Source organism: Lonchura striata, chromosome 11 (assembly GCF_050655825.1).
Source record: "Lonchura striata isolate lonStrDom1 chromosome 11, ASM5065582v1, whole genome shotgun sequence".
NCBI classification, from domain to species: Eukaryota; Metazoa; Chordata; class Aves; order Passeriformes; family Estrildidae; genus Lonchura; species Lonchura striata.
Genome location: NC_140713.1, coordinates 17217846 through 17244297, shown reverse-complemented (window position 1 = coordinate 17244297; position 26452 = coordinate 17217846). Strand labels below are relative to the sequence as shown.

The window sequence follows — 26452 nt, the reverse complement described above, 5'->3', positions numbered from 1 at the left end:
AAAAGAAATATTTTAGCACCCAGCAAGCATCCAGCACATGCAAGTGCTGAAAGCCAGCAGGAAGCCCTAGGAGTGATTGCTGCTTAGAAAGCAAGTTCAGCTTTGATCCGAATCTCAGGTTATTGTTTGGTGATGATAAACAAGTGTTTGAAACATGGGAAATAGGTGCTGACGTAGTTTTATTTTGCTGGTGCTTGCCAGCCCTTTGGCAGAGGAGGAAGGTGAATCACCCCTTGTCTGCCCTGGGAAGCCATTCTCAACCACTCCCCATGTTCACAGGCAAAGCCTTGGAAACATTTGGGAGTGAAACCGGATCAGTGGGGTGACCTCAGGCTGTGGAGACTTCTTTCTTTTTCCCAGAAAATTGGGAGCGAAGACTTGTTCTGCTCTCAGTGGCAGACATTAGCTAAGCTCATTGTTTGTTCTCCCTCTTTGCACCTTCCTGGGAAGATGCCTGCTTCCCTGCCTGAACATTGATGGCAGCTTTGGGAAAATACATCCCGGCTAGTTCTTCTCCAATATCAGCCATCAGCAAAGATGTGGCATGTCCCATTTTCCTGAGGAAATGCTCTTCTTGGGGACTTGATGGCCCACATCATGTCTGTAACCATAGAAAGGCACCTTCAGCGAGGGCCTGCTGGCAGTGGGAAGGGGACGGGCAGATTTCCATGAAGCAGGAATTGCACGGCGTGCAATCCTGGGACGCTTTCACAAGCCGGCAGCACTCTTTGATGTGGGCTCTTTGGGAACCGCCTTGTGACCCAGCCGGCTGCGCTAGGGCTGGGACTCCCAAGGCCAGGATTATGAGTCGGGCTCAGCTGCCGGCTCATCCTATGGCTCCAGGCAAGGGCTTGGCCCTTATTTCTTATCTGCAGTGGAGCTATCAATATTACCTTCTCCTTGAAAAAGCAGTGTGGAGAGGGTGGGGATTTGCTAAATACTGATTTTTAGGAAGAAGGGAAAGGAAGAAATGCTGAATTGATGCCATGAACTGGGTCCAGGAGAGTAAACTGACCTTGCAAAGTTCCCACCAGTTTTGGGGCGTGCATTCTGAGAGACCCCAGCACAAGGTGGGAGCTCCTGCCTGGCAGGATAGGCTTTTGGGGCCAGGTGATGTGTGTTGGGGCATGTCTGGAAGATGAAAGGGCTGATTCTTCTTTTGATCATGAAATTCTCATAAATGTTAATGGGAATTACTTCGAGGTCTAACGAGGGTTGAATTGCAGTCCCCAAGGGAAGGAAGGGGATGAGGACCAACCAAGCTTTGGCTGGGAAATAAAAATGCTTGAATTTACCTTGTCCCACTCCTGTGAAAGCAGAAAAACAGTGGGTCAGGGGCTGCCCAGCATCCCTGCATATTCTTCTGGGAAAGGGGTTTGCCAGGTGTCCCCCACTTTGCTCAACACTGCTGGCAACCACATGACAGGCTTTAAGCATCACCTTAACTCTAGGCATCATTTTAATTCACCAATCTAATGCTTTCCCAGTGTACACTTTGGATTTTCTTTTTTTTTCTTTGGTTTTGTTTTTTTCCTTACATCTTTCCTTCCCTTTTGTGTCTTTCAGGTTCCCACAGACTTCAAACTCACCTGCTTCAACTACTCACCGCCTTCCCTGGCTGAAACGTGACCCAAAGTTTCCAAGTATCGTTACCTTGGGCATATTTAATTATTGTATTCCCCTTTAGTTGCTAATTAGAAGCCAAGAGTAGAGGGGATGACTAATTCCCTGGGATGTCAAGTACACACTTGCCTGAGCTTGCAAAGAAAACATCGGCCCCCTCAGTATAAAGGTGTGAAATAAAAGGATGTGATATTTTCCTTGATGTCTTTAAACCTGGCTCCTGAGATCCAGAGATCCTTGTTGTCTATCTTGGGAATTATTCACACAGCTGCTGTGCCAGATCCTGCCTCCCCCAAGAACAGCCTAGTTGTAGACACAGGATCTGGCACAACAGATCTTTACATCCCCATCTAAAAGTGTCTCCCATACCAGGAATGGGTATGGGATGGGGGGAGAAATGCTGCTCCAGCTGGGGCAGCAAACCTGGGATGGTGAAAGAGAAAAGCCCCTGCAGACAGGCTCATTCTTCATCTCATTCTTCATTTTAAGGAGTACTTAAGTGTGCAGATATTATTGCTCATCTCTCCCCACTCCCTCCAGCCATATTAGCCCCCTCTTTAAATGGTGGGGGTAGTTATATTTGCCAGCATTTTTCCAAACTCAGTATCTGAGCACTCCTCACTGTTCCTCTGCCAGGCAGATTAAAGCATAGTGAATTTTTGGTTACATTTGAAGTCTTTTCAAAGAAACAGCTTCTGGGTGTGTGACAATATTCATACCTGTTGTGCTGTCAGGTCCAGCTTCTCCATGCAACCTGCCTGGAAAGCCAGCAACCCATGCCAAGCCTGTTTGATTATATAATCCTAATCTATATCTATATCTAATTTACTATACGGTATTTTATTATATAATATGTATTATATTAAATCATAGTGGCTCAAACAATATTATATTAAATGATTATAGTATAACAATTATAGTTAGTAGGAGCTAGAAAACAGCAAACACTGGTCACAGAGCATTGCCTTGTCAAGCCTGTGCAGAGTAGCCAGGAAGGAGGATGGTGATGATTTCTTGCTGGATTTTAAGACCTGTGTTCTAGTGAAGAAGCTGAATAATCCCTCAACTACAGTTACACTAATCCTGGCTGCAAAGCAGCCCCTGTCTGTGCAGCAGTGAAACCCACGGGTTTAGTGAGGATTTTATGGGCTTTCCCCCCTTGTAAAGGTTGCAAAAGTGAAGGACTCCTGTCCTGAGCACTGCTCAGGACTCAGGACTGGATGCTGTACCTTTGATATAAATAAATTTTATTATGTTTTATTATTTTATTTATAAAATAAATAAATTTAATTTAATTTTATAGATGATGGGCTTTCAAACGAAGGGAAATTAGTGTTAAAAGCCATGATTTCAATATTAAGAATTTCAGAGCCAGCTGATTCAAAGTGGCAGCTGTAATTTAATTGTGTTGCAGACGTGCCAAACCCAATAATTAGTGATTCAAAATAATATTTGCAGCTCAAATCATACATATTTAGCAAGAAGTTGAAATTTCCATCTATTTACAATTTTACCAGCTTAAAAAGGTCTCTAAGCTCAGTTTTCCCCCCATTTTCTTGGTTGTGTTTGAAGAGCCTGGCAGAGCAATGCTCAGCACTTCTAGGAGAGAAGCTGAGGATTTTGTGCCCACCCAGAGCACAGGGGTTGGAACTGGATGATCTTTAATGTCCTTTCCAAGCCAAACTATTCTAGAATTCTGGGATTTTCTCTGTGAGGACAGCAGTGTTTGCTGGCCTATAGCAACACCCTATTGCGTGCCTGAGCTCACGCCAGCGCTTTGGCTTTGTGCTCTGCTACCCAAACCAGCATGAGGGAGGGAGACCCACAGCACGGCTGGCACTGACACCCACGCTCACCCCAAACAGCCACAGAGGGGAAAAAACACCCTTCTTAATATGCTGCATGTGGTTGCTGCCTTGTTATCCACAAGTATAATGGCACATTGATAGAAGTGCCAGAGAACCTTGGTAAAAACAATCTAAAGGAGAGAAAAAGGAGGTCGTCACATTCAGAATCGCATGATCCCTGCTTCAGTGCTGCTTTTTAGAGCCCTCCTTCGCATGCGGGGCAGGGATGCTGCTGCCGGCCAGGGCTCGGCCAACGCACAAGGAAATGCCAACTGGGATGTGTCTGCCAGCTCTCCTAGAAATAAATGGATCTGTGCCTCAAACCAGTGGCCTTTGCAGGAAAGGAAGAACCGTTTTTCCAGTGCATCCTCTTCCAAACCTGCTTCTTGCTGGGATGGAGGTGATAATACCCCAGTGCATGTGATGGATTCAGGCACTGTCAGAGAGCACCATCTATTTACAGCACACATGAGGGTTATCATGTTAAAATATTGCTGAGACCTAAAATAATTTAAGAATTTCTAAAGTCATAACCTTGAGTCAGGGTTTCTCTATCCAGCCTGTGGCTGGACAGGGAGTGAGCACTGCAGGGAGATCCATGAGGGTCTGTATACCAAAATCCACTTCAGGAGGGGGACCAGCATCAGTGTTTACACTGTGGCTCTGTGAGGGTTTGCCCTCTGTTTCCCTCATCTCCAACCTCCTCCCAGTGCCCCAGTGGCTGGATTCTGTAGGATCAGGGCACAATTCCACAAAGCAGCAGTAATGATGTTCTGAGGCTGTGCTTTTGGCTTCATGGGACACTGTAACTCTAGGTTGGGTTTTACTGGCTTGGAGATCTCAGTATCTCCAACTGAGATCTCCAACTGGCAAGGTGTGAGTAAGGGTGTGTGTGGCAGCTGGCAGGCAGCAAAAGGTGAAGTGAGGGTACTGGGGACAGAGAGAGGACAGGCCTTGGCCCCAGAGGGGTGTTGACCCTGCAGAGAAGCTGGAACTGAGATGGCAATGTGGGTGTTGGAGGCTACTGCAGCTGCCCAGGGGAGCAATTGCCTCTATCCTCCTGTCCCTGGTTACCCCAGTATCTCCAGTTACTCTCTCAGTTCTCCTGACCTCTACAAATGCATCCCTTAATTCCATACATCCAACTCACCCCCACCTCCCCTAACCACCCCCAGTATCTCAAAGTGCCTCTCAGCTCTTCTGACCTCTGCAATTGCCCTCCTGGCCCCCTAATCCCACACCCCAGCTCTCCTAGATGCACAGTAGTATCTGCAGTTGCATCCTCCGCCTCCTCCAGTCCTTTGCAACTGGCCTCCAGTCCTGCCCCATCTCCCCCTCAGACCCGGTCCCATCTCCCCATTGCCCTGGTCCCATCTCCCCCATTGCCCCTGGTCCCATCTCCCCCATTGCCCCCGGTCCCATCTCCCCATTTCCCCGGTCCCATCTCCCCATTGCCCCGGTCCCATCTCCCCCATTGCCCCGGTCCCATCTCCCCATTGCCCCGGTCCCCTCTCCCCATTGCCCCGGTCCCCTCTCCCCATTGCCCCGGTCCCATCTCCCCATTGCCCCGGTCCCCTCTCCCCATTGCCCCGGTCCCATCTCCCCATTGCCCGGTCCCATCTCCCCATTGCCCCGGTCCCCTCTCCCCATTGCCCCGGTCCCCTCTCCCCATTTCCCCGGTCCCCTCTCCCCATTGCCCCGGTCCCATCTCCCCATTGCCCCGGTCCCATCTCCCCATTGCCCCCATCTCCCCATCAGACCCGGTCCCATCTCCCCATTGCCCCGGTCCCATCTCCCCATTGCCCCGGTCCCATCTCCCCATTGCCCCGGTCCCCTCTCCCCATTGCCCCGGTCCCCTCTCCCCATTGCCCCGGTCCCATCTCCCCATTTCCCCGGTCCCCTCTCCCCATTGCCCCGGTCCCATCTCCCCATTGCCCCGGTCCCCTCTCCCCATTGCCCCGGTCCCCTCTCCCCATTGCCCCGGTCCCATCTCCCCATTTCCCCGGTCCCCTCTCCCCATTGCCCCGGTCCCATCTCCCCATTTCCCCGGTCCCCTCTCCCCATTGCCCCGGTCCCATCTCCCCTCAGAGCCGCCGCCTCCCGCGGCCCGGCCCCACAGCGCCCCCCCGCGGCCGCCCCTCGGGCCGCGCCCCGCCCGCTGACGCGGCGCCTGCGCGTGCGCGCGGTGCCGGTGCCGGTGCCGGCGGATCCGCGTCCGGCGGCGGCCCCGCGGCCCGGCCAGAACCGGCTCCCTGTGGCGTTCCCCGCCCTGCCCCGCGGCCCCTCGCCCGTCATGTTGGTGCCCGTGTTCACGCTGAAGCTCAACCACAAGATCCTGCCCCGCATGGTGGCGCTGGGCCGGTACGACGGGACGCACCCCTGCCTGGCGGCCGCCACGCAGGCGGGCAAGGTAACGGGGCAGGAGCAGCGGCCGCGGCGCGGCCTGGCCCGGCCGAGCAGCCCCGGCGGCCGCCGCGGAAGCCGCGCTGAGCCCCCGCAGCTCCCCGGCAGGGCCGAGCCCAGCCCGGCTCCGCAGAGCCGCGGCCCGGGCGCTCGAGCACGGGGTGCTCGAAGCCTCGCTCTGCTGCAGCAGGGAGCCCGCAAACATTAAAAGCAGGTGACGAAATTGAGCAGTAGCAGAGGTGCCCAGAGAGGCTGTGGAGTCTCCAGCCCCGGGGAGATTCAAAAGATGTCTAGACGCAATCTGGAGTATCACGCTCTGGGGGACCCTGTTGGAGAGGGAGGTTGGACTGGGTGACTTCTGTGGCTTCCAGCCTGAGCCAGTTTACAAACCCAAGTCGCCAAAGAAACTTAAGTTTTCTAGCAGACAGTGGGATTTTTTTTTAAGCCATGGGTTTTGTCATGCAGTTCTTAGAGCAGTGAGCCTTGGCACTGTTACAAACCAAGCTCTGTGCTGATAACGGGGCTGAGGTTTCTGTGGGTGATACACAAACAGCCTGACGGGAACAGAGTGCATCCTGTGTGCTCTGTTTAAGTTAGAAACATAAACAAAACAGAATTAAGTACAACCTGACTAATAAAGCATAAGTTGAAGCATAAACCCACAGGGGCACTTAGGTTGTAAATACAAAGAGAGTTCATCTGTGATGTTTCCAAGCATTATTAATGTTATTTTGGCACCTTTAGAACAGCGTAGAACAAGGGCTTGTCTAAGGGATAGACTGCACAGCTAGAAAGCAAACTGTTGAGCCTGTGATCCTCTGACTTGGCTCCAGGCAAATTACAGTGACTGAGCATTGGTCAGTGAGAGTAAAACCATATTTATCATTCATCCTTTTTAAACTAACCATGTTCACCTACAGATGGAGGTTACAGATATGTACCAGGTAAATGGTCTTAAATGTTTGGCATGTTTTGCAAATAATGCTACCACTGGAGCTAATTTGTTTAGTTTGTTGTTGCTCCTTTTTGTTTCCTATTTTTGCCTTACTCCAAAGACTTGTCAGTTGTCATTTTCAGAAACAAACAAAACAATGATGTTGGAACTCCACTGGTCAGAGCACTGTTTTTCCTGCCATTTCCCTGTTTCTGGTATAGTTTAAGGAATAGCTGTGAGAAATATTGTCAGTAAAACCCCCAGTCTTTTGTCCTCATTTAGGTTGAATGATTATTTTCTATCCCATCATGGTTATTTCCAAACAATAGTCTTTACTGTTTGTATACAAACAGATACATGTGTTGTGTTAATATTTATGTCTTTGTTTCTACAGGTTTTTATTCACAATCCTCATGCCCGAGGACAGAGAATAAACACAAACCGAATGGTGCAAAGTAACCAAGATTCAGACATTTCTCTTCTGAACATTAATCAAGGGATTACTTGTTTGACTTCAGGGGTGCTGAACCCTCAGCTGGGTTATGACTGTCTTCTGGTTGGAACACAGACTAATTTATTGGCTTACGATGTGTATAACAACTCAGATTTGTTTTACAGAGAGGCAAGTTGGTTTAACTGTCTGTTTCTTTTAGTATCTCCATGATTTTCTTTAAATTCTTTGAATTGTAAAGATTACAGTTTTTACATTACTTTGTTAACTAATTATGTGTCTGTGCTATGCATTATTCCTACTGCTATATTCAGAATGTTTTGTCTCTAGAATATCTGCAATATTTAAAAATTAATACATGAAAATTTACACTCACACATAGAGATATACATTGCATTCATATGTTCCATCACCTAACAAGACCAACTTAAAAAAAATACTAGGCATACAGAGCTCAGCTAAACTGACAGTGATACTGTTGGAAGCTGTCTTCTTCACTTGTGTGGTCTGATGTATTATTGTCTGCTGTTTCTTTTTTCCTTAATACTTCTCTTCAGGTTTCAGATGGAGCCAATGCAATAGTTCTTGGGAAGCTGGGAGATATTTCGCCTCCACTTGCTATTATTGGTGGAAACTGTGCCCTGCAGGGCTTTGATTATGAAGGAAATGACCGTTTTTGGACGGTAAGGCCACGCGTAATAGTTTTGATGTTATTAGAAGATTCTTTCAATGGCACTAAATCATCCTGATTTTTTTTTTTAATATGATAACTATTATTTTAGTTGTTGATTGTTCTTAATTTATCTCAGGCCTTAAACTGTATTTTAGCCAGTGCATTCAGGTGTTACTTGAACACTGATTGTGTCGATTGTTATTCTCTAGTTGAGATAATAAAAATAATTCAGCTTCTGACAGCTGTGACCATCACTGAGTACTGTCCTTCTCATTGCAGGTTACTGGAGACAACGTTCGTTCATTAGCACTGTGTGACTTCGATGATGATGGAAAAACTGAGGTTTGTAATCATTTACACATTAATTCAGTTGTTCTCGTGGTCTTGTAGTGAAATGATAATAGAAAAACTTAGATTATCAAATACAACTGACTTACATCATGAGTTAAAGTTTCTCATTTTTCTTTACACCAGGAACTATACAGTGAAATGCCTGTGATCATCAGGTGGCAAGGCATCTATTTTGGTGGTATTTCTTGAATATGGTTATGAAGTTTTTTAAATTTCAGAGAAACAACTTGCAAGCTTAAAAGTGAACTTTTAAAAAGCTATTCTTTTGAAAAGCTTCACTTATGCTTGGTAAAATTGAGAAATCTGTCTTCATGTCCAGCTCTTCTGTTCCCTTACAGGGACATAGGCAAATGAAATACTCTTTGCTTTGCTGATTTAAAATGACAATGACTTGTAACACACATCTTGCTGATAATGATGCAACACAAACAATAGGAAAAAGCTGATATTCTGATTGTGCAGGCTGCAAGAGTTTGGTGAAATTGTGAATTTGTATGGCATTCTCTTTTGGAAACATTTCTTCATCCCAAATGAACAACTGTGCTTCTAAATATGAATCTTTAAGAAGAGTAATGGCTTCCTAGTATACATCAGATGCAAATCAATATGAAGTTAAATCATTATGCTAAAAATACTTACTTTTGTAATTTGTCTTAAGACTTTAAACATAATTACTTCAACTTCTTTGTTTAGTTCCTGAAAAATCCTCCTTTGGAACATCCAATTTGACTATGTAATAGTGGTGTGTAAAGGGCCTTGACAATATTCATGTGTTTTTTATAAGCACTAAACTGGTACAGGCCCTGCTTGATTGGGATCTTTAGGAAATGAAACAGTTTCAAGTTTTCAAATAAATTTCTGCACAGCTCCGCTTTGCAATTTTTTAGTGTGCTGAGAAGTGTTTATAGAAAGTGGAGACAGTGTCTAGAGATTCAGAAACCAGGAAAGTGATCTATGGCACTAATTGCAAATGTTTTGGACTTGTGCTTTTAAGTGGGTTTTGCTATATTTTTCTGTTTGATGGAAGTTCATTCTTGGCAGTTGGTGTAATCTGGTGCTACTTTGGGCTGAGTAGAGCTGGATACAATATCTGACTAACTTGTTGGGCCAGTTACCCCAAAGTGCATTTACCAAGATGTTTCCAGGGTTCTTTTTGATCTTAATTATCTGGGTGATTTTAAAGGGTTTTTACCTATTTATTTACTTTTATTTGTGGCTTTTGTGAAACTGCCTCTGGTTTAAAGCTGAAGTTCTGAGAAAATGCAAGAAGAAGCTTCCTAAATTACCACTTTGTGTCTTAGCTGGTAAATGACTATGTTAGCTTAATTTCTGTTCTTTCTGCCCCAGTAAAAACAAATTTACATTTAGAATTTACTGATTTTAAAAAAACTGATTGAGAATTTGCTGATTTTAAATATACTTTTAGTAGCTAACAGAACTAACTTGTCACTGCCTTCCTCAGGATTTTTGGATGGATGAAGGTTACTCTTCTGCCATCTGGCAGAAGACTTGTGGAGCAGAACTTAGACTCGCTCTTTCAAATTTCTGTCCAGTGGGATGAAAATCACTGAGGTGGATGGGGTGAATCAAACTAACCAAAAAAGTCTAGGCATTTCTGGAAAACACAGCATCACCAGTAATTGTTTCAGGATTGTGTGCTTTTATCTGGTTGCCTTTTGCTGGTGGTTGCAACTTGGTCAAGAGATCTGTACTTCTTAAATATGTTAGTTGTTGCAAATAATTTCAGTAGGTGCAGTAGACTTAGTTTGATGTGATTTAGTTTGACATAATCTGAAGCATCTTTACTTGTGAAAATAAAAGCTTTTAATCTTTTTAAAAATCCAGCTTTGTTATGGATTTGTATCTCTTTTGCCATGTAAAGATGAAAGGCTCATGGGTTCCAGTGGGGAAAAGTACTACCAGTTGTAGACTTTGATTTGATGGATGACTTTATGGATGAGGCACTGAGCAGATCTGTTTCTTGGTTTCTCAGTTTGCAAAAGAGAATCTGACAATTGTCACGATCTTCAGTATGAACTTTTCCATTGGGCTTCTTTCCAGTTAATGCCTTCTACCTGGTGAACTAGGAAACAGGAAAAGAACTAAAATGTAGGAAATATTAAGGAGTGAGGAGGCAGAAGACCCAATTCAGTGCCTATTGGTATAATAATTTACATCAAAATAAAGCTGATTTTACTTCTACTTGGCAGTAGTGGCAGCCACCACTTAGTTTAGAGAAGCAGAGATAGTTGATACTTGGATTCCTTGAGGTTGGTTGGTTTGTTTGTCTTGGGTTTTTTTGTGTGTGTTTGTTTAGTTGTTTTTTTTTAATGAGAGATCAGTCCAACATTGCAACATTTCACAGATCTGTTAAAACGTCTTCATTGCTGGACTTGAAATACTCATTTGTCCTCTGGATTCTGGTGCTTGCTTCCTTAGCTTGAATAATTATTTTTAAAGAGCATTATTTATTTTCAGCTTCTTGTTGGCTCTGAAGATTTTGACATCCGTGTGTTTAAAGAAGATGAGATTGTGGCAGAAATGTCAGAGACAGAGGTAAATTATTTCTGGGTAATGTTTATTATAGTTGCTGACAGAGCTGAAAGTGTTGTGTATCTAAAGCTTCTCTGGTTCAGATTTATTGTGTAGTTAAGTAGTTACTTAACTATTTGGAACAGTATCTATTCTGCTAGAACTGCAAAAGTTTGAGTTTAATAATGTCTTTCATTATGCAGGGGGCTTTTTGCTTTGTTTATTTATAAACCTTTCACCCCACTGAGAAAAGTGACTATTCTTGGCTGACAGTCAGGAGCCTGTGCAAGGGTAATTAAGGTTGCTGGATTGTGATTGAAGCTCTTAGTGTCCTCTGAGTAAAAGGATGCCTTCTGCAGTTTTCCTCAAATGTTTTAGATGCAGTCATGATGGTGTAACTTGTCCTTGTGTGTGTATCCAGGCAGTGCATGGCAGGGCAGAAGGGGGATGCCCAGGCAAAACGGGAAGATTATATTGCAATTGGAGTTAAAAACTGGCTGCTGTGGTGACTAAAGTAAGCTATGGGGGCAGATATGTTTACAGAGGGATAGGAGTAGCTGTTTAGCTTAAGACCTGAGAGAAAGCCCACTGATTTTGGTTTCTAGGAAGGGAGTAAAATATCCTTATCACTGCATTTAGAAGTGTTCTCAGTCTTCTCACAGCCCTTCTGGACCCAAGGTAGAGTTAGGTCACAGACCTTTGTCCTTTAAGATCTGAGACCTCCCAGCTGCCCAAGATGGGACTAAAAGGCTTAGCTAATAAACCACTTATGAAGAGCTATAAAAGACAAAGCCAGGCACTGTTCCAGAAAAGGAGGTTGTTGCCATCACTGCAATTAGAACTGGGCCTGTAATATGGCTTGCTCTCTGTGCAGTGGCTAGTCTGGTCATTTCTAGTTAAAGGTATGCTAAAGGTCTGTCACTTTCAAGTGTGACTTATTTCCAGATCCTCAGTAGTATTGTTTTAAGTTCACACCTGCAGTCATAGGAAGCCTGTTACAATACTACTATTCTAACATAAAAAGATAAAGCTGAAGCGAAACCTTTCTTTTTAGGAAGGTAAAATCAGGGAACAGTGTCTTTGTACATTATGCTTGGTTTGTAAGTCTTGGATAGTTTTCATTTTCTATGTTTAATCACTTACTCTGGTGAAGCTGAAGCTGTAGACTGTTGTGGTTCTTATAAATGGAGAATAAAGTTGGATTTATTGTTATGTTTGAGTTTCTGACTGTTGCTGTAGTCTTCTGTCCTTACTGGGTACTTGTAATTTAGTTTATACTTATGAAAGACTCAGCAGAAGATTGTGAGAGGAAGGGATAAAGTGTTTGGAAACAAATTTTTATGGTAAAACATCCAAGGGGCACAGTCAGATAAGTTCAAATGAAATGTTGGGGAAGAATTTAATTGAAGGAAGTCTCCTGTGCTATGTTGTACAGAAGACCAGACAGATGATTGCAATTGTTCCTCCTGACATTAAAATCTGTAGTCTCAGTGTGCGAAGAACCTGCATTTCCAAGCCCTGATAACCTTAGCTCAATGAGGAATGGGTTTTAAAGGAGTGAGAAATAGGCCAAGTTATGACTCTCAGGACTTTCTCCAGAACTTATTCAGGTAGGACACCTAGTCTGGTGTTCCAAAGAAGTCCAACTGTGGCAGTTTTTAATTTTTATCTTACTAGTACTGGGCAAAGATTTTCTACCAGTAATATCTCCAGGGCTTTCCTAACCTAGGCAAGTTGAACCTTTGGCATTGTCAGCTCCTTAAGCTTAAGGAATATTGTGTGTAATTTCTCAATGCTAGAGTGTAAGCCCTGATGACCACAGGAATCCTATGAGCAGTTGTTTTGCTGTCTGTGGTAGGAAATAGTTGTTTGAGGGCAGTTCTGCAATCTTTGCTGAAGTGTGTGCTAACACTGGTAATACAGCTTGTGTGAGGAAATCCTGCAAGGCCTTCAGTGATTTCAGTGATTCTTAAAAGTAGTTACTTCAGTATTCAATACTTCCTACAACAGACTTACTTACCACTTAAGAAATGTAGGACTCATATGATAGGTCTGTAGCCTGTTCTCTGTTAGTTGAAGTTGCACAAGTTCTCACTCCTGTGTCCTCTCTCTCCCTCCTTTCCCCACCAGACAATCACTGCACTTAGCCCCATGTATGGCAGCCGCTTTGGCTACGCTCTTGCCAATGGCACCGTCGGAGTTTACAACAAGGCAGCGCGCTACTGGAGGATTAAGGTCAGTCCATTGTTGGAGCTTGAAGGCTGCCTGGAAACTTGGTATCTAATTTCAGGTCATTCTGATGTTACCCTTAGGTGAGCTTTGCTGAGCAGAGAACTTAATGTAATTTTGTTCTTACAAAATCTACCTGTTTTTGTAGGTTCTGTAAAATACCAGGTCAGTTCCTGCAGTATTTTAGGCTGTTGGTGATGGTTTAAACAACAGGGATACAACCATAGAACTAGGGATTCTTCAGCTAACAGGAGACATTTGAGTTTGTGTTAGAATATCCTCTGGCTGAATCAATAAACTTTTTCAGAAGCCGAAATCTTGCATTTTCTATGTTCAAGGTTAATTTTTCTCATCAATAGCAATTTCCTGCTCCAGCAAATCAGTTTGACAAGATCCTTTTCTGATGCTCATTTTGATATTCTTAATATAACACAGAACAGTATATTTAATAGCAATAAGATGATTTCTTGAGAGTTGGCAGGAAGATGCTCATGGTTGTCCTCAGTAGTCTAATTTTATGACCGTGTTGAGGCCCTGATACTTTTTTTCCTAGAGGATTTGATTTTTACACTTCGTTTATGTGAGTTCTGATAATGTACTTGGATGAAAATGTATTTAAAGGAACTATCAGGTCCTTTAAAAGCAGTGTACTAAATTAGTAGTGCAAGGGCTAAGATGTCACATGTGTCTGTGACCTTAGTGATGCTGAAACTTCCTGTTAAGAGGCATAGTTATACTCCTTTCTGTACTCTCTGTAGTCTCATAGTCCAGTGGTTTGCAAGTGGCAAGCATGTGAAGTTTAGAGAACATACCCAAGCTTAATTTGTTCTTTCTTTTCTGCCCTCAGTCAAAAAACCAAGCAATGAGCATACATGCGTTTGACCTGAACTCTGATGGAGTGTGTGAGTTGATCACTGGCTGGTCTAACGGGAAGGTGAGTTTATACAGGGGAAAATGAGGAACTGTAGATACGGGGGCTGTGTTTGAACAAGGCTGTTAAGTTATCTGATGAACAACAACCAAAAAATGAAAAAGACTTAGAAACCTGAGCGCTGCAGATCTATTGCAGTAAACCTAGTTTGGCTTGTGAGTCTTGTGCCAAATGCAAGATCAGAGAAAAGCTGCTTCCCCTGCTTAGCTCAGAGTCAATTGCTAAGGTGTGGCAAGTTGTTTCCATGGCAGCAGAGATCATATGCCACATCCTAGAGTTCTTGAGTGTCTCTATTCAGGTGTGTCTTGAGGACACGTGAATAATCCTCTGCAGTGTGTTCTTAATGTTCCCAAACTGCAGAGAGGACAAAGCAGTTATGTAACAGGAGAGCAGCGTCTGTCTTGACTGTGGCAGGATTAATCAAGCATTATTTCATTTTATGTAGAGGCATTCTATACAGTTCAGTTTTGGTCTTTTAAACCTGTTCCTTGGTATTCCCCTTTGCCAGAAATGACTGTTTCAACTGCTACATCTCTCCTGGATGCAGCTTGCCAGGTTTTTCTGTAAAGCTGTGCTTTTTTCTACACACCTCTTATTACTCTCATTAGCCTGTGGCACTTTAATAACTTCATATCAAGCTGGCAGTCCTGAGCCCAGATGTGTTGTAACTTACATTGGATTAGGTGTGTGACATTGTTAAAGAAAGAACTGTGGTGGTGAAACAGCAGGCCAGAGGCCTTACAAACTGAATCCTGACTTGAGCTGACAGAAGCCGTGAGAAAGCTGACAGCTCTTCATGAGAGCAGAGTCCTGCAGCAGTGAAAAACAACTTATTTTGCTTGAGAAAGAACTCTAGGACTGTAGAACTAAACAACCTGCTTTCCCTGAGAAAGAACTCTAGGACTGTGAAAAATTCTAGCCACCTGTATAAACTGTTTTTACAGTGTTAGGTAGGAAAATGAAGATTGTATATCACAAGCAACTCATTCTGCATGTCCACACCAGATTGAGCGACCAATCAATAAAGGGTAACAACTTGTTACTTCCCAATTGGAGATAGACAGGGGATGCTCTTTAAAAACTGTATAAAAGAGATGCATGAATAAACTGGGATCTTTCCTCTTTGCTCCATAAACATGTACCTGCATCTTTCTTTACTGAGCTCCACAGTGACAGAGAATATCTCCTTGCTTTGCTCCTGTTCTTTTCCACTGGTAGTCTCTACTCAATATGTTGGTCTGAAACAGTCCATAGCTCCCAGAAAGAGTAATGGTGTGACCTGTGCTATGGAAATTACACAGTGCATGGAACTGAGCCCACCTCACCCTTCTTATCAACTGAAAGGTAATTGAAGGTTGTGGTATTTGTGTATAAAAATAATTCACCACACAAGGACTGCAGCTGAGAGGAGAGGTTGTAAATACTGCATTAAAGTTATTTCTGGTTTAGTCCCATCATTGCTGCATCATATGTGCATAATATTTCCAGTGCAGATTTGCAGTTCCTTTTATTTCCTTCCTTTTTTAGTTTTGTAACTTAGGGAAGCATCTCTGAAGAGAAGTTCCTTCTAGCTCCTTCTAGAGTCTGCCTAGAGGTCATTTCTTGAGAGTATTTTTTTCATGTGTGGTGTTTGGATGAGCAGAGCTGCAGCTTCCCCTGCAGTTCTGTGAGCAGATCTGGCTTTCAGTTAACAACTCAGGGTATGGCATGACACGTGTTTTGGAGTTGGCTTTTCTCTTCATGCTGAGGCTTGGAACTTTTTGTTTTTCCAGGTTGATGCACGCAGTGACCGGACTGGGGAGGTCATCTTTAAGGACAACTTTGCTTCCTCAATTGCAGGACTGGTGGAGGGGGATTACAGAATGGATGGGACCACCCAGTTAATCTGCTGCTCAGTTGATGGTGAAGGTAAAAGCATTGTTAATGATATTTATGTAATACACAGTAATATCAGGCACATCACATCATCTCAGATTAGCTAAACATTGTTTTGTTCCAGCATTTTGTGTGCCAAATGCCCTTTGCTTTATGTGCAGTTAAGGGAATTTTGAGTTATGCTATCTGCAAACAGGATTTTGAATATTGCCTTTTCTGTGAGAATCAGCATGTGTTTCATTATGATCCAAGAAACCATCAAAATTCATTTGTCTAATGGAAGAAACCCCATCCTAATGCAAAGATAATGATATTCAGTACAGACTCTGGTTCTTCAGGCTACATTATAATAGATGAATGTGTAGGAAATATTTTTTTCTATGTTTTACTTCTTTGGCTGCTTTACGGTAGGTAAAGGTGTTTAAAGAGCTGAGGGTGTGTGTGTTTTGGTTTTCTTCTGCAGATTAAGAGTTTTTATATTAGAAATTTCAGATGTTAACAGCACTTTGTTTCCTGGAAAATGCTATCCTGAGACTGGAGAAGTGGTGGATTTATCCCACCATGCATTCAAGAAGTCAGGCCTTGTTATTATGAGTGGAAATAAATATGATCACAGATGATTTAAATAAGCTCAGTATGAATTTACAGGGATGGCTCCAGGAAAGACACTGGTGTGATTATCCGACTCCTTGGCGTCAGTGGCCTGAGACAAGCAGGTCTGGCACAACCCATTTGAAACAAAAGCCTGTCCTTGTTAAATAGCAGTGTGTTTTGCTGACTGTCTTAATCACAGGCTGTGGGGATTTGCTGCATTTGGGCTTCAGCTTATAAAACTTTTTCCCAAGCTTATGGAAGGGGAACATTGTAAGCAGTTCTGGAGAACCTTGTCCTAGCAGAGTTGTGTAGGTTGGTATCACTGAACATGATCATCCTTTTCTGATGGGTCCATTGTAGACAAGCCTTGCACAATGTGAATCCCTTTAGGCCTTAGTAATAAGTGTGGCTGGGGTTATATAGAGAGTATTATTAGAGTTCTATTTGGGACCAGCATCCTTTCACATGAGGTGTTCTCTTGTGTTGCAGTGGTTTTTGTCTTGCTCTCATTTTAAATGAATGATTCACTCAGAAATAATAAAGTGTGTCCTTTCATCAGAGGACAGTGTGCAAGCTTAATGATTTCAAGTTCCATGCAGCTTTTTACAGGGCAGCAGACATTTGCAGTCAAGGCAGCATATTCTTCCCAAGTAAAAGATTTTTGTCCCTGGCTTTCATTTTTAGAGCTGCAGTCAGGGTGCACAGCTGTAGAGCAAAATGAAAGTTGTCTCATCACCTGTTCAGGTCCTCTGTCTCCGCTGACAGTTAGAGGTATTTCCATAACTCTGTGCCTCTCTGAACTACTGGGAAACAAGTCTTAACCCTTGAAGTGAAGTATCCCTAGATTTGGGGAAAAGCTAATGTGGGTAAATCTTGTTTACTGGCTGATTAACAGTGACTTACAGCCACTTCCAGACAGCCACAACTCCTCTGACCAGCTCTAGAAATCCAGGTACACATTTTATTAATTCTACATAATTGTAAACTTGCCTAAGCACCTTAAAGAATGATTGCAGTGGGAATTCTCTTGCAAAAGGACTGCATGCTGCACTTGTTTGGTCAGGTGAGTACGGCTTAAAGACAGGTTGGAAATTCACCTTTTTTTTTTTTAATGCAGTTCTCTTGCCTCAGTCACCAAGAAAGTGAGAGACTGTGTGTCTAAATCAATGCTCAAGTTTTCAACTGAATAGTACTAGCTGAAGATGAGAACTGCAGAGGTTTTCAAGAGAGTCATGTAACAAACTGAAATTCTGGGCAGGCTGTTGAAGTCTTTGCTGAAATGGGCTATGTTTTGTTTTTGTACAGTCCGAGGCTATCTGCCAGGAGGTGAGGAAATGAAAGGGAACCTAATGGATACAAGTGCTGAGCAGGATCTTATCCGAGAACTTAGTCAAAAGAAACAAAATCTGCTGCTGGAATTGAAAAATTATGAGGAAAATACAAAGGTACTGCTTTAACAATGTGTAGGGCGAAAACACACCTTTGTGTTGGTAAAAATCCAGAGTAATCTGGAAAGCGGTTGTGGGGCAGTCCAGACAAGTCAGAACTGCTTGTCAGGATGCAGTGAGATTGTCTGCTGGGGGCTCCTGCCTCTGCATTTGGCTAGCATCTTGTGCAAGTTCAGAACTTGCTTTTTGTATTTTAATAACGCCTTCTTTGCTTCTTCCTCTTGCCAGAGCAGTTGTGTTTAGAACTGGATTCCCTTCAGCCTTGTGCTTTGGCTTATGATTGAAAATTGTAGTTTTCAGTGCATGAGAGGGGATTGTGTGAGAGGATCAGGTCACTGCGTGAGGGTGGGGAGCACTGTCAGGATGTAGGAATCACACTGATGGTGAGCATTTCAAAAAATAGTCTGAGGAAAGAGCAAACTCAATCTTTAAACGGCAATTGACCACCATAGCAGAAACTTGCAATTCTATAAGACTGTGTTTAAAATTGACATATGTGAAGTGTTCTTTGAGTAAAAGTTTGCATACAGAGCTGAGGTTCATCCATAATGAAGCACTCAAACATACTGTAGCCCAAGTGTCCACAACTCCATGCCTAAAGCAGCCATCACTCATAGCTAGTTGGAAGCATCTGGGAATTGCTGTAATACAATCTTCCTTTGAAAGAAAAGACTGCTGACTTGTGTATGTGTTTTCTAGGTTTTTTTGAATGAAAATCTTGAAATTCTGATGCTGATGGGTATGTGTTCTGTAACAGGCTGAATTGAACACTCAGTTGAAGGAAGCTGATGGGCAGAGAGGTCTGATTCCAGCAAACACCCAACTCCAGACAGCCCTCTCAGTTAATCTGGGCTCTGACAGCCAGTCTGCCCATGTGGAACTGTGTATTTCCACCACAAATGGTGAGTGATAACCTTCAACCACTGATATTTACTTCATGTAAAATCATGCAAAATTTTAGTTATATTTAGCTGAATGTCTCCCCGTTATTGTCTGTAATGTCCCTTTTGTGGCTTCTTTCCTTTCACAGAGTTTTGAATCAAGCTGTGTTCCTTGGATGCGTCTTAGGGGAGAGGAGTTTGATGGAATTTGTTTCTTACTATGTGTTATTTTCTGAGGCAATTAACATTTAACTTGGATGAAACCAGCCTTGGTGATCCCTGCAGCACTTCTTGTGTTGACTGTAAACATCAACCCACAGCTGCATTAGTGAGGGTGTTGCATGAATGCAGCTGGATCTCAGCTGGCTTTACATGCAAAGCTGGAAATACCCCAAAACAGCAAATTAACCTTGCACCGGGCATGCTGAGGATGCAGTCAAGTCCAGATAGTCCTGGTCACTTGGAATATTTTAACAATTCAGAGGAGTGATGTAAGGAGTTGAACATGCTTAATTCAGAAAACAGTGTTGGTTTGTTGCCAGAGGACAGCTTTTAATTTGGGAACTGCTTTTTCTTCCTGTTGCTAAGACACAATCATCCGTGCTGTGCTGATCTTTGCTGAGGGCATATTTGAAGGAGAGAGCCATGTGGTCCACCCCAGTCTCCAGAACCTCTCAGGCTGTGTTCGTGTTCCCCTTACTCCACCCAAAGATGTCCCTGTGGATTTGCACATCAAAGCCTTTGTGGGTTACCGAAACAGGTGAGTTTTGTGGTATGATCTCTGCTGGTCTCCAGAACTGTGGGACCAGGAAACAGCAATAATGTGGTTTCATGCTTCTCCCATGGGAGGTGCACCGTTAGTTCCCAGGTGCTCCATTTCTCTGTCTTAATGAAAGGAGAGCTACGATGCTTTCTTAAAAATATTGATGCACCTGTGGCACTGAGTTCTTTCCAGACAAAGTCTAAATGCTCTGGAATCACTGTGATTTGTTGTGTTTTGGTTCTGCTTTTAGGGAAGGAATGTGCATTTTTCCAGGAGATATCTTACTGTGGGTGTGTGGAGGGAATCAACAGATGCAGAGACTCTGTCCTGACATCCCTAAGGAGCTGGGCCCTGGATCGTGGCTGCTTGGGTGGACTACTTGAGCAAGCCTGGAGACACAGCTGTGTTTCTCAAGCTATAAAGTAACCCTGAACCCATTTGGCTTCAGGGTAAATTGAAAGTAACACATGCTTGATTTCGAGACATTTTTCCAGTCTCCCATAGAAACCTCTCCAGAGAAAATAAAATGTCTTTTTATATACCCTTGGAAACAGCTTTCTTCCTGCTCACATCTGCCAGAGCTGTTGGTGCCTTAGGAAGCAGCATTCTTTCCCTGAACAGGGAGGCATATTTTGAGAGCTATGCATCCACTGCAGAAAGACTGTATGGAACTGAATTCCCTTTCTGTTTTCTCTATTTGCCTTTAGTATTGCTTTTAATATTATTGCTTCACTGAACTTGTGAAGAAAACACCCAATCATACAGTAAAATTGTAAATGTATTAGCCTAGAGAGTATATTTCAGTAGAAGGATTATTGAAAATTACATCAATGGAGAAGAATCATACAACCTTGTGATAAGCCTGGAATTTCCAAGTTTCAGTGTTTCTTCCAGGGAAGCAGTAAGCAGCTGATTATGTAATTGGAAACTATGGGTGTCAGTCTCCAGCTAAAAAAGAACCAGGAACCATTGCAATAGGTGAATCTGTGCTGTGTTATTTACTCTCTGTTTTTCCATTGGATTGCTTCCAGCACACAGTTCCATGTATTTGAATTGACAAGACAGCTTCCCCGCTTTTCCATGTATGCCCTGAGCAGCCCAGACTTGGCCACAGAGCCCCTGAGCTTTGTTAACTGTACCATGAATGAGAGGCCACAAAGGGTGAGTTTCTGCTCTTCTTTCTGGCTTCAAGTCTTGCATAGGTGAAGGGTTTGCAATCAGCTTGAGATTTCCAATAGCAAAGGAGAAATTATGCAGTTAACTGCACTACTGGCCTTTGGAGTCTGTGTATTTCAAGTCAACCCTGCTTTTTTTCTGTCTTTAAAAGATGACTCAGTTGAGGCATTCCAAGCTTCAGGAATTCCTGCAAGAACTAAAGGCCTGAGATCAGAAGGTGTTTCAGATATTATCTTATTTGCTGTGTGCTTGATGATAGCAGGAAACCTCTAGTGAATGTTGAATTTTTTAAATAAGCAGAGAACAGGAAAAAGGCAACACAGTGCTCAGGTACTGGCTCAGTTTCGTAGCAGTCTTTGATTGTTGGATTTGATTATTGACTATTCTTTAAAAGGAATAGTCAGCTTTGGTGTAAGAATTCAATGGTCCTCATTCTAAGAAGTTCATAACATGGGGTTATGGGATAAATTTAGTAAATGAAATTTCCGTGGTACCCTGAATAATGTGTTCTGATGTATGTTATTTGCAGGGACATTGTGTGGTTCCCAGGCTTTACACACAAGGGATGGCTGATGCTCTTAATTTTATTTTTCAAGATTGTTATGTGGCTGAATCAGAGCTTCTTGCTGCCAGAAGATGCAGAGTTTCAGAGTGCTCCCTTTCAGGTTTGCTTCACTTCTCTTCGTAATGCAGGTCAACTCTGCATCAAAATCAAGCCTGGTGGAGAGGTGAGTACCTCCCTGGACAGGTGGAACAGCCCTTCAGTGATACTCCAGTAAAACCAGTGTACCCATGCTGCCAGTTAAAGGCAGTAAAAGTGAAGGATGACTAAACAGGCAGAGAAGGCACTCAGGCTTTTGGAAATGTCTGTGTCTGTTTACTGTTGGTGGGTAAAATTCCAGGGCCTGTTAGTGAAGTAAACTGCTTAGCCTGCAGATCTATAGGAAGGAGATAAATTATTTCCTCACAGAATGGTTTCAGGGAGCCATAATGTGAGGCACAAAGGCTGCCTGTAACTTCTGTCTGTAGCTGGTCCTGTATGCACAGATGCCTCTCTATCCTAAACTTGAATAAAAGCCCCGTTGAAATCAGTGTGTTCTTGTCTACTGAAAGCTGTAGAGCTTGCCCATGCCCTCCTGATAAAAGGACCTGCTTTGAGCATGGGTAACTGTTGGAGAGGCAATACTGCTGTGCAGTTTCACGTGTTCTGGCATGGAAGAGTGCTAAAGTGCTTTCTTTCCTTTCTGACAGATTTCCATCAACACAGATGATATTGATCTAGCTGGTGACATTATCCAGTCAATGGCCTCTTTCCTGGCCATTGAAGATTTGCAGGTGGAAGCAGATTTTCCTGCGTACTTTGAGGAGCTGCGGAAAGTATTGGTGAAGGTGAGGAGGCTTTGGACATTTCTAAGCAGTCACTGGGTTTTTTTTTATGAGGCAATCTCTAAACTATTTTATCTTTTTTTGTGGAAACCAGCCCACAATGGCTTGCTGTATATTCCATGGGACACTCATCTTTCTGTCTTGTTTTTTTTCTGTAGAACAGGCCCTTGGTCCCATCAGTTGGTTGCTTAGGATAAAGTAAATATGTTGTCTGGGAGATTGAGCTCTGTTTTTGGGTCAGCATGTGAGATGTGTATCTCAGTCTACTCATCATTTCTGGGGGCAGTAGGGAGGGGAAAGAGAACAGTGTCAGGGAATGCTAATTGTTCAGGTTGGGATGTTACTTCCTATTGCACTGGGCTGAGGTTTAACCTGAGCCCTGTAAGCCCAGGGTGCCAAGGACCCTTGCTCATGACTTGTTTGCCTTGGGCAGGTGGATGAGCATCACACAGTGAATCAGCGGATCACTGCTGACATGGCCGAACTCTCCAACCACATCCGCAGCATGTTGGTTCAGGCGGAAGATGCCCGGCTCCTGGGAGACATGTGAGCAATTGCTTCCTGGTTTGTGTGTTTGGGGTTTAGACACAGAAAAACACTGGTGTGATGCAAGAGTTGCTTAGTTACAATTTTTCATGTAGAAGTGTACCTTTGATGGTTTCACCATGAGCTCTCCTTGAACCTTGTCGTGTCCTTTAGGTAGGAAACCAGTCGCAGGAAGGCAACAGGGCAAGGGTAGGAGCTTAGTGTATAGCAGCTGAGGTAAATCTACTTCAAGATGATGAGATAAGTTAGAAAACATATATTAAGGGAAGAAGGCAGGAAAAGCTACCTGTGGTGTGTGAAATTTTGAGAACACCAGGAAAGAAACTTTTGGTGTCAGGCTTTCACTCTGATTTGCTGTTTTCTGCTAATTCCAAGCTTTACTCTGAAGAGCAGCAGTAAAGGGGCCCAAGCTACTGCAGGGCAGTGGTACTTTCACTGGGGAAAGTGGTGCCTCCACTTTGTCTTGCTGGATAAAGTAACTGCAAAAAATAGACAGTTCAGGTTTTTTTAAGTAAAATAATGAGTATAACCAACATGTCTAGACAAGTCTGTTGTCTTGTAGCTGGCAGACAGGCAGGTGACTGTGGTAGCCAACACAACCATGTATTGCTACACCTTTATATTGACAAATGGAACGACTCTCTTGTCCTTAGAGATGCAAATAACTGGACTGATTTTTCCCCAGGAAAAACATGAAGGCACGGTACAGCGAGTTGTATGACCTGAACAGAGATTTAATAAATCAATACAAAATTCGTTGCAACAATCACACAGAGCTGTTGAATAATCTGAAAGCTGTGAATCAGGCAATCCAAAGGGCTGGGCGGTTACGTGGTAAGTCTTTATTTTTGAAAAAAAAATTTCTCAGACCCTCAGAGAAGCACGTAAGATGTGTCCCTGGGTTAGTTAAGTGACCCTGAGGTCACCTGGGTCAGTTAAGTGACTTCAGACTTTTTAGCTTGAAACTGAGTTAGTAGAAGTAATCTTTCATTCTTTAGTCATAGCCAATTATGTGTGACAGTCAACTGTGAGTGTGTCATATAATCTGGGATCACAATTCTATAAAGAACAATTTGAAATCATTTCCAGATTTCTGAATGAGGCAGAAATTTATAGTTTTGTTGGGCATACTACTTTAAAAATGGTCTTCTGATTTTAGAATTGTTTTTAGAATTACTTCAGTTCTTAGTTTTTTAATTCTGCTTTTAAAAAAAGCAACTACTAACTTAAGCAGGACTGGTTTATCTGCATTATTAGTCCTCTAGGTCTTTGGGGAGAGAGGTACTTTTTGGTATGTTTATAGCATTCCCCTTCCAACATAAAACAGAAGCTACAGCGGATTCTTCTTTAAAGAAAGGATTTTATTTGTGTACTAGAAAAAAGGTGGTGATTCATCATGTGTTTAAAAAGTATTTGAAAGAAATCCCTAAATTTTCAGCCTGGATCAAGTATTTTTAACAGTTCTTACTCTGTAACTGAGATTTTTTTTTTCCTTTCCTTTCTTTTTTTTTTTTTCCTCCTTGCAGTTGGCAAACCTAAAACACAAGTGATCAGTGCTTGTCGGGATGCAATAAGGAGCAACAACTTCAACACACTGTTCAGGATAATGCGTGTGGGAACAGCTTCATCTTAGGCAGAGGAGCAGCAGCTGTGCAGAGCCAGTGATTCCATGCACTGAGCAGATAATGGATGACAAGCAGTTAATTCAGATCCTTACTCCACTGTAGGGTGAAGTAAATACAATGATAGTGCTGTAGTTTACTTGTTAGGCAAGAAATGTTACACAGACCAAAACTCCATGAAGAGAGTTTAAGTGCAGATGTGGTATTTATGCAAGACAGAAGTTCAAACAGTTATTTTTTATTACACTAATTTATTTATGTATTTAAATATATTTTGTAGTTCAGGCATTGGTCTTTTCCATTAAAACATAGACTGGTTTGACTAATTTTGTTCTGATTTAGTTGGGGAGATGTGTACTGCTAAATTTATTTGTTGAAAAAACCCAACCCAAACAACTTCTCTGATTTCTGCTGTATAGTTCCTTTATCCTTGAACTTCCTGTGCTGGAGAGTCCGGGGTTTTACACAGGGATGCGTGGCTTTCTAGGTAAACTGCAGAGCAGTGCATGAAAACCACCAAAAGATAACATCTCACTGGCTCTTAAGCCAGAAGATCTTTGACAGGTATCCAGTTCCTTTATCCTTGAACTTCCTGTGCTGGAGAGTCCGGGGTTTTACACAGGGATGCATGGCTTTCTAGGTAAACTGCAGAGCAGTGCATGAAAACCACTGGCTCTTAAGCCAGAAGATCTTTGACAGGTATCCAGTTCCATGATCTGTGCAGGTAGGACATGGTCTGTTTCATATCCAGCATTCTCCCCACACCTGGATTGCAGAAAGTTTTGCTTCCACCTACTGGTTCTGTGCTACTGCTGGAAAAACTGCACATACTGAGATGGGCAAGGGTGCATTTCAGGAACAACAAAAACAAATTACACACCCAAGCTTGGTGCATAATTATGAAGAGCTGGTAGTACTTAATGGGATCAAAAGAAGAAGGTATTGGAAAATTACTTGGCTCCTGGCTCAAACCTGTTTAATTATGTGATCTCTTAGAATTGGATTAAAATATTACAGTAAGGCTCTATCTAAGATCTAAAGGTATTTTAGAACCTTTGCCAAAGCAAATTTCTTTTTGAAGCTAAAAATAACCTGCACAGGATGGAGGTTGGGCCCTAATGCTCCTGCATCAGCATCGCCCTTGCCACCATACAATGGTGTCTGCAACGTAGGCAGAGAAGAGTTGGTCCATCTCACATTTCTTGGGTGCTTTCTTGGGGCTGTCAGAAGGGGTCATGGCCTCTAACTGGTCTCTTTTACAAGCCACCTGAATTAAAAACAGCAACCTACCCTTTGTTACAGAGCCACTAGTGAGCATGATGTGACCAGTTGAATGGGGAATGTAATTCTCTTAACATGTTTTATTCCCAAAACTGCCCCTCACCACTGCCTTGGCTCCTTCCCTATAGAGAGCTATGCTTCTGAAAGCACAGACTAGTGTCAGAATCTGCAGGAGCTCATTTGAATCCTTTCAAGAAACAGGTTGTTAGTCAAATCCAGCTGCTTGGTAGAAGGGTGGTGAGCCACCCATGCTGTTCTAAGCAAGTCAGCTCAGAGACTTATTATGGAACAGTCTCCTGGCATAAGTTATGGGCTTTCTGCCACTTGCTGTACCTGTTCCCACTGTTGCAAGCTCTTGTTCTTTATGTTCAAAATCCTAATGCTTGCTTTCTTATATTTATGTACTCCATTTAATGATAAGAGAGCAAGAGAGCAGCTCTGATCAGAAAGCAGCTTTCCCATCAGTCTGATTTTCAGGACTACGCACCAGGCACTGCCAATCCCAGCTGTGTTCTGCTCCTGGCAGTGAGGTCAATCTTTCACTTGCTGTGCAGACCTTTGGTAAGGCTGATTTCCCTTATCTAAGTTTTTGACAAATTTGTAATTTATTTTCCTGTAAAACCAACTTTTATCTTTGCCAAATGAAATATGCATGTACTTTGTAAGTGGCTGCACCCAATTGTAAATACAGATTGCTATCCAGGAAGAGCATCTATAGAGAAAGCTCCCATTACTGACACTGTATAAATTAAGGCCCCTCTTCCTCCAGTAGCTCATGTAATTTGGAATTTTAGTGAGTGAAGTCTTTCGTCTGTACCTGCAGCACCAGTCATGCCTGGGACTGCCTGTGGGTTTAGGACTTAACAAGAAGGGCGGGAGAGCAGAGACATATTAATTTCTAAACCT

The 26452-nt window shown here is 43.1% G+C and overlaps 1 protein-coding gene across 1 annotated transcript; it reads left to right on the top strand.

The window, feature by feature from the left end:
• The first annotated feature begins 5648 nt into the window (after nucleotides 1-5648).
• BBS2 (Bardet-Biedl syndrome 2) lies at nucleotides 5649-24652 on the top strand. The gene is made up of 17 exons (XM_021535216.3): nucleotides 5649-5880; nucleotides 7202-7429; nucleotides 7816-7941; nucleotides 8211-8273; nucleotides 10761-10838; nucleotides 12945-13049; nucleotides 13891-13977; nucleotides 15747-15882; nucleotides 17749-17888; nucleotides 18649-18793; nucleotides 19361-19532; nucleotides 20567-20696; nucleotides 21308-21439; nucleotides 21963-22100; nucleotides 22531-22643; nucleotides 23329-23477; nucleotides 24170-24652. Exons 1-17 carry the CDS (start codon nucleotides 5764-5766, stop codon nucleotides 24274-24276), a joined length of 2166 nt encoding a protein of 721 aa, XP_021390891.2. The 5' UTR covers nucleotides 5649-5763; the 3' UTR covers nucleotides 24277-24652.
• Nucleotides 24653-26452: the final 1800 nt, after the last annotated feature.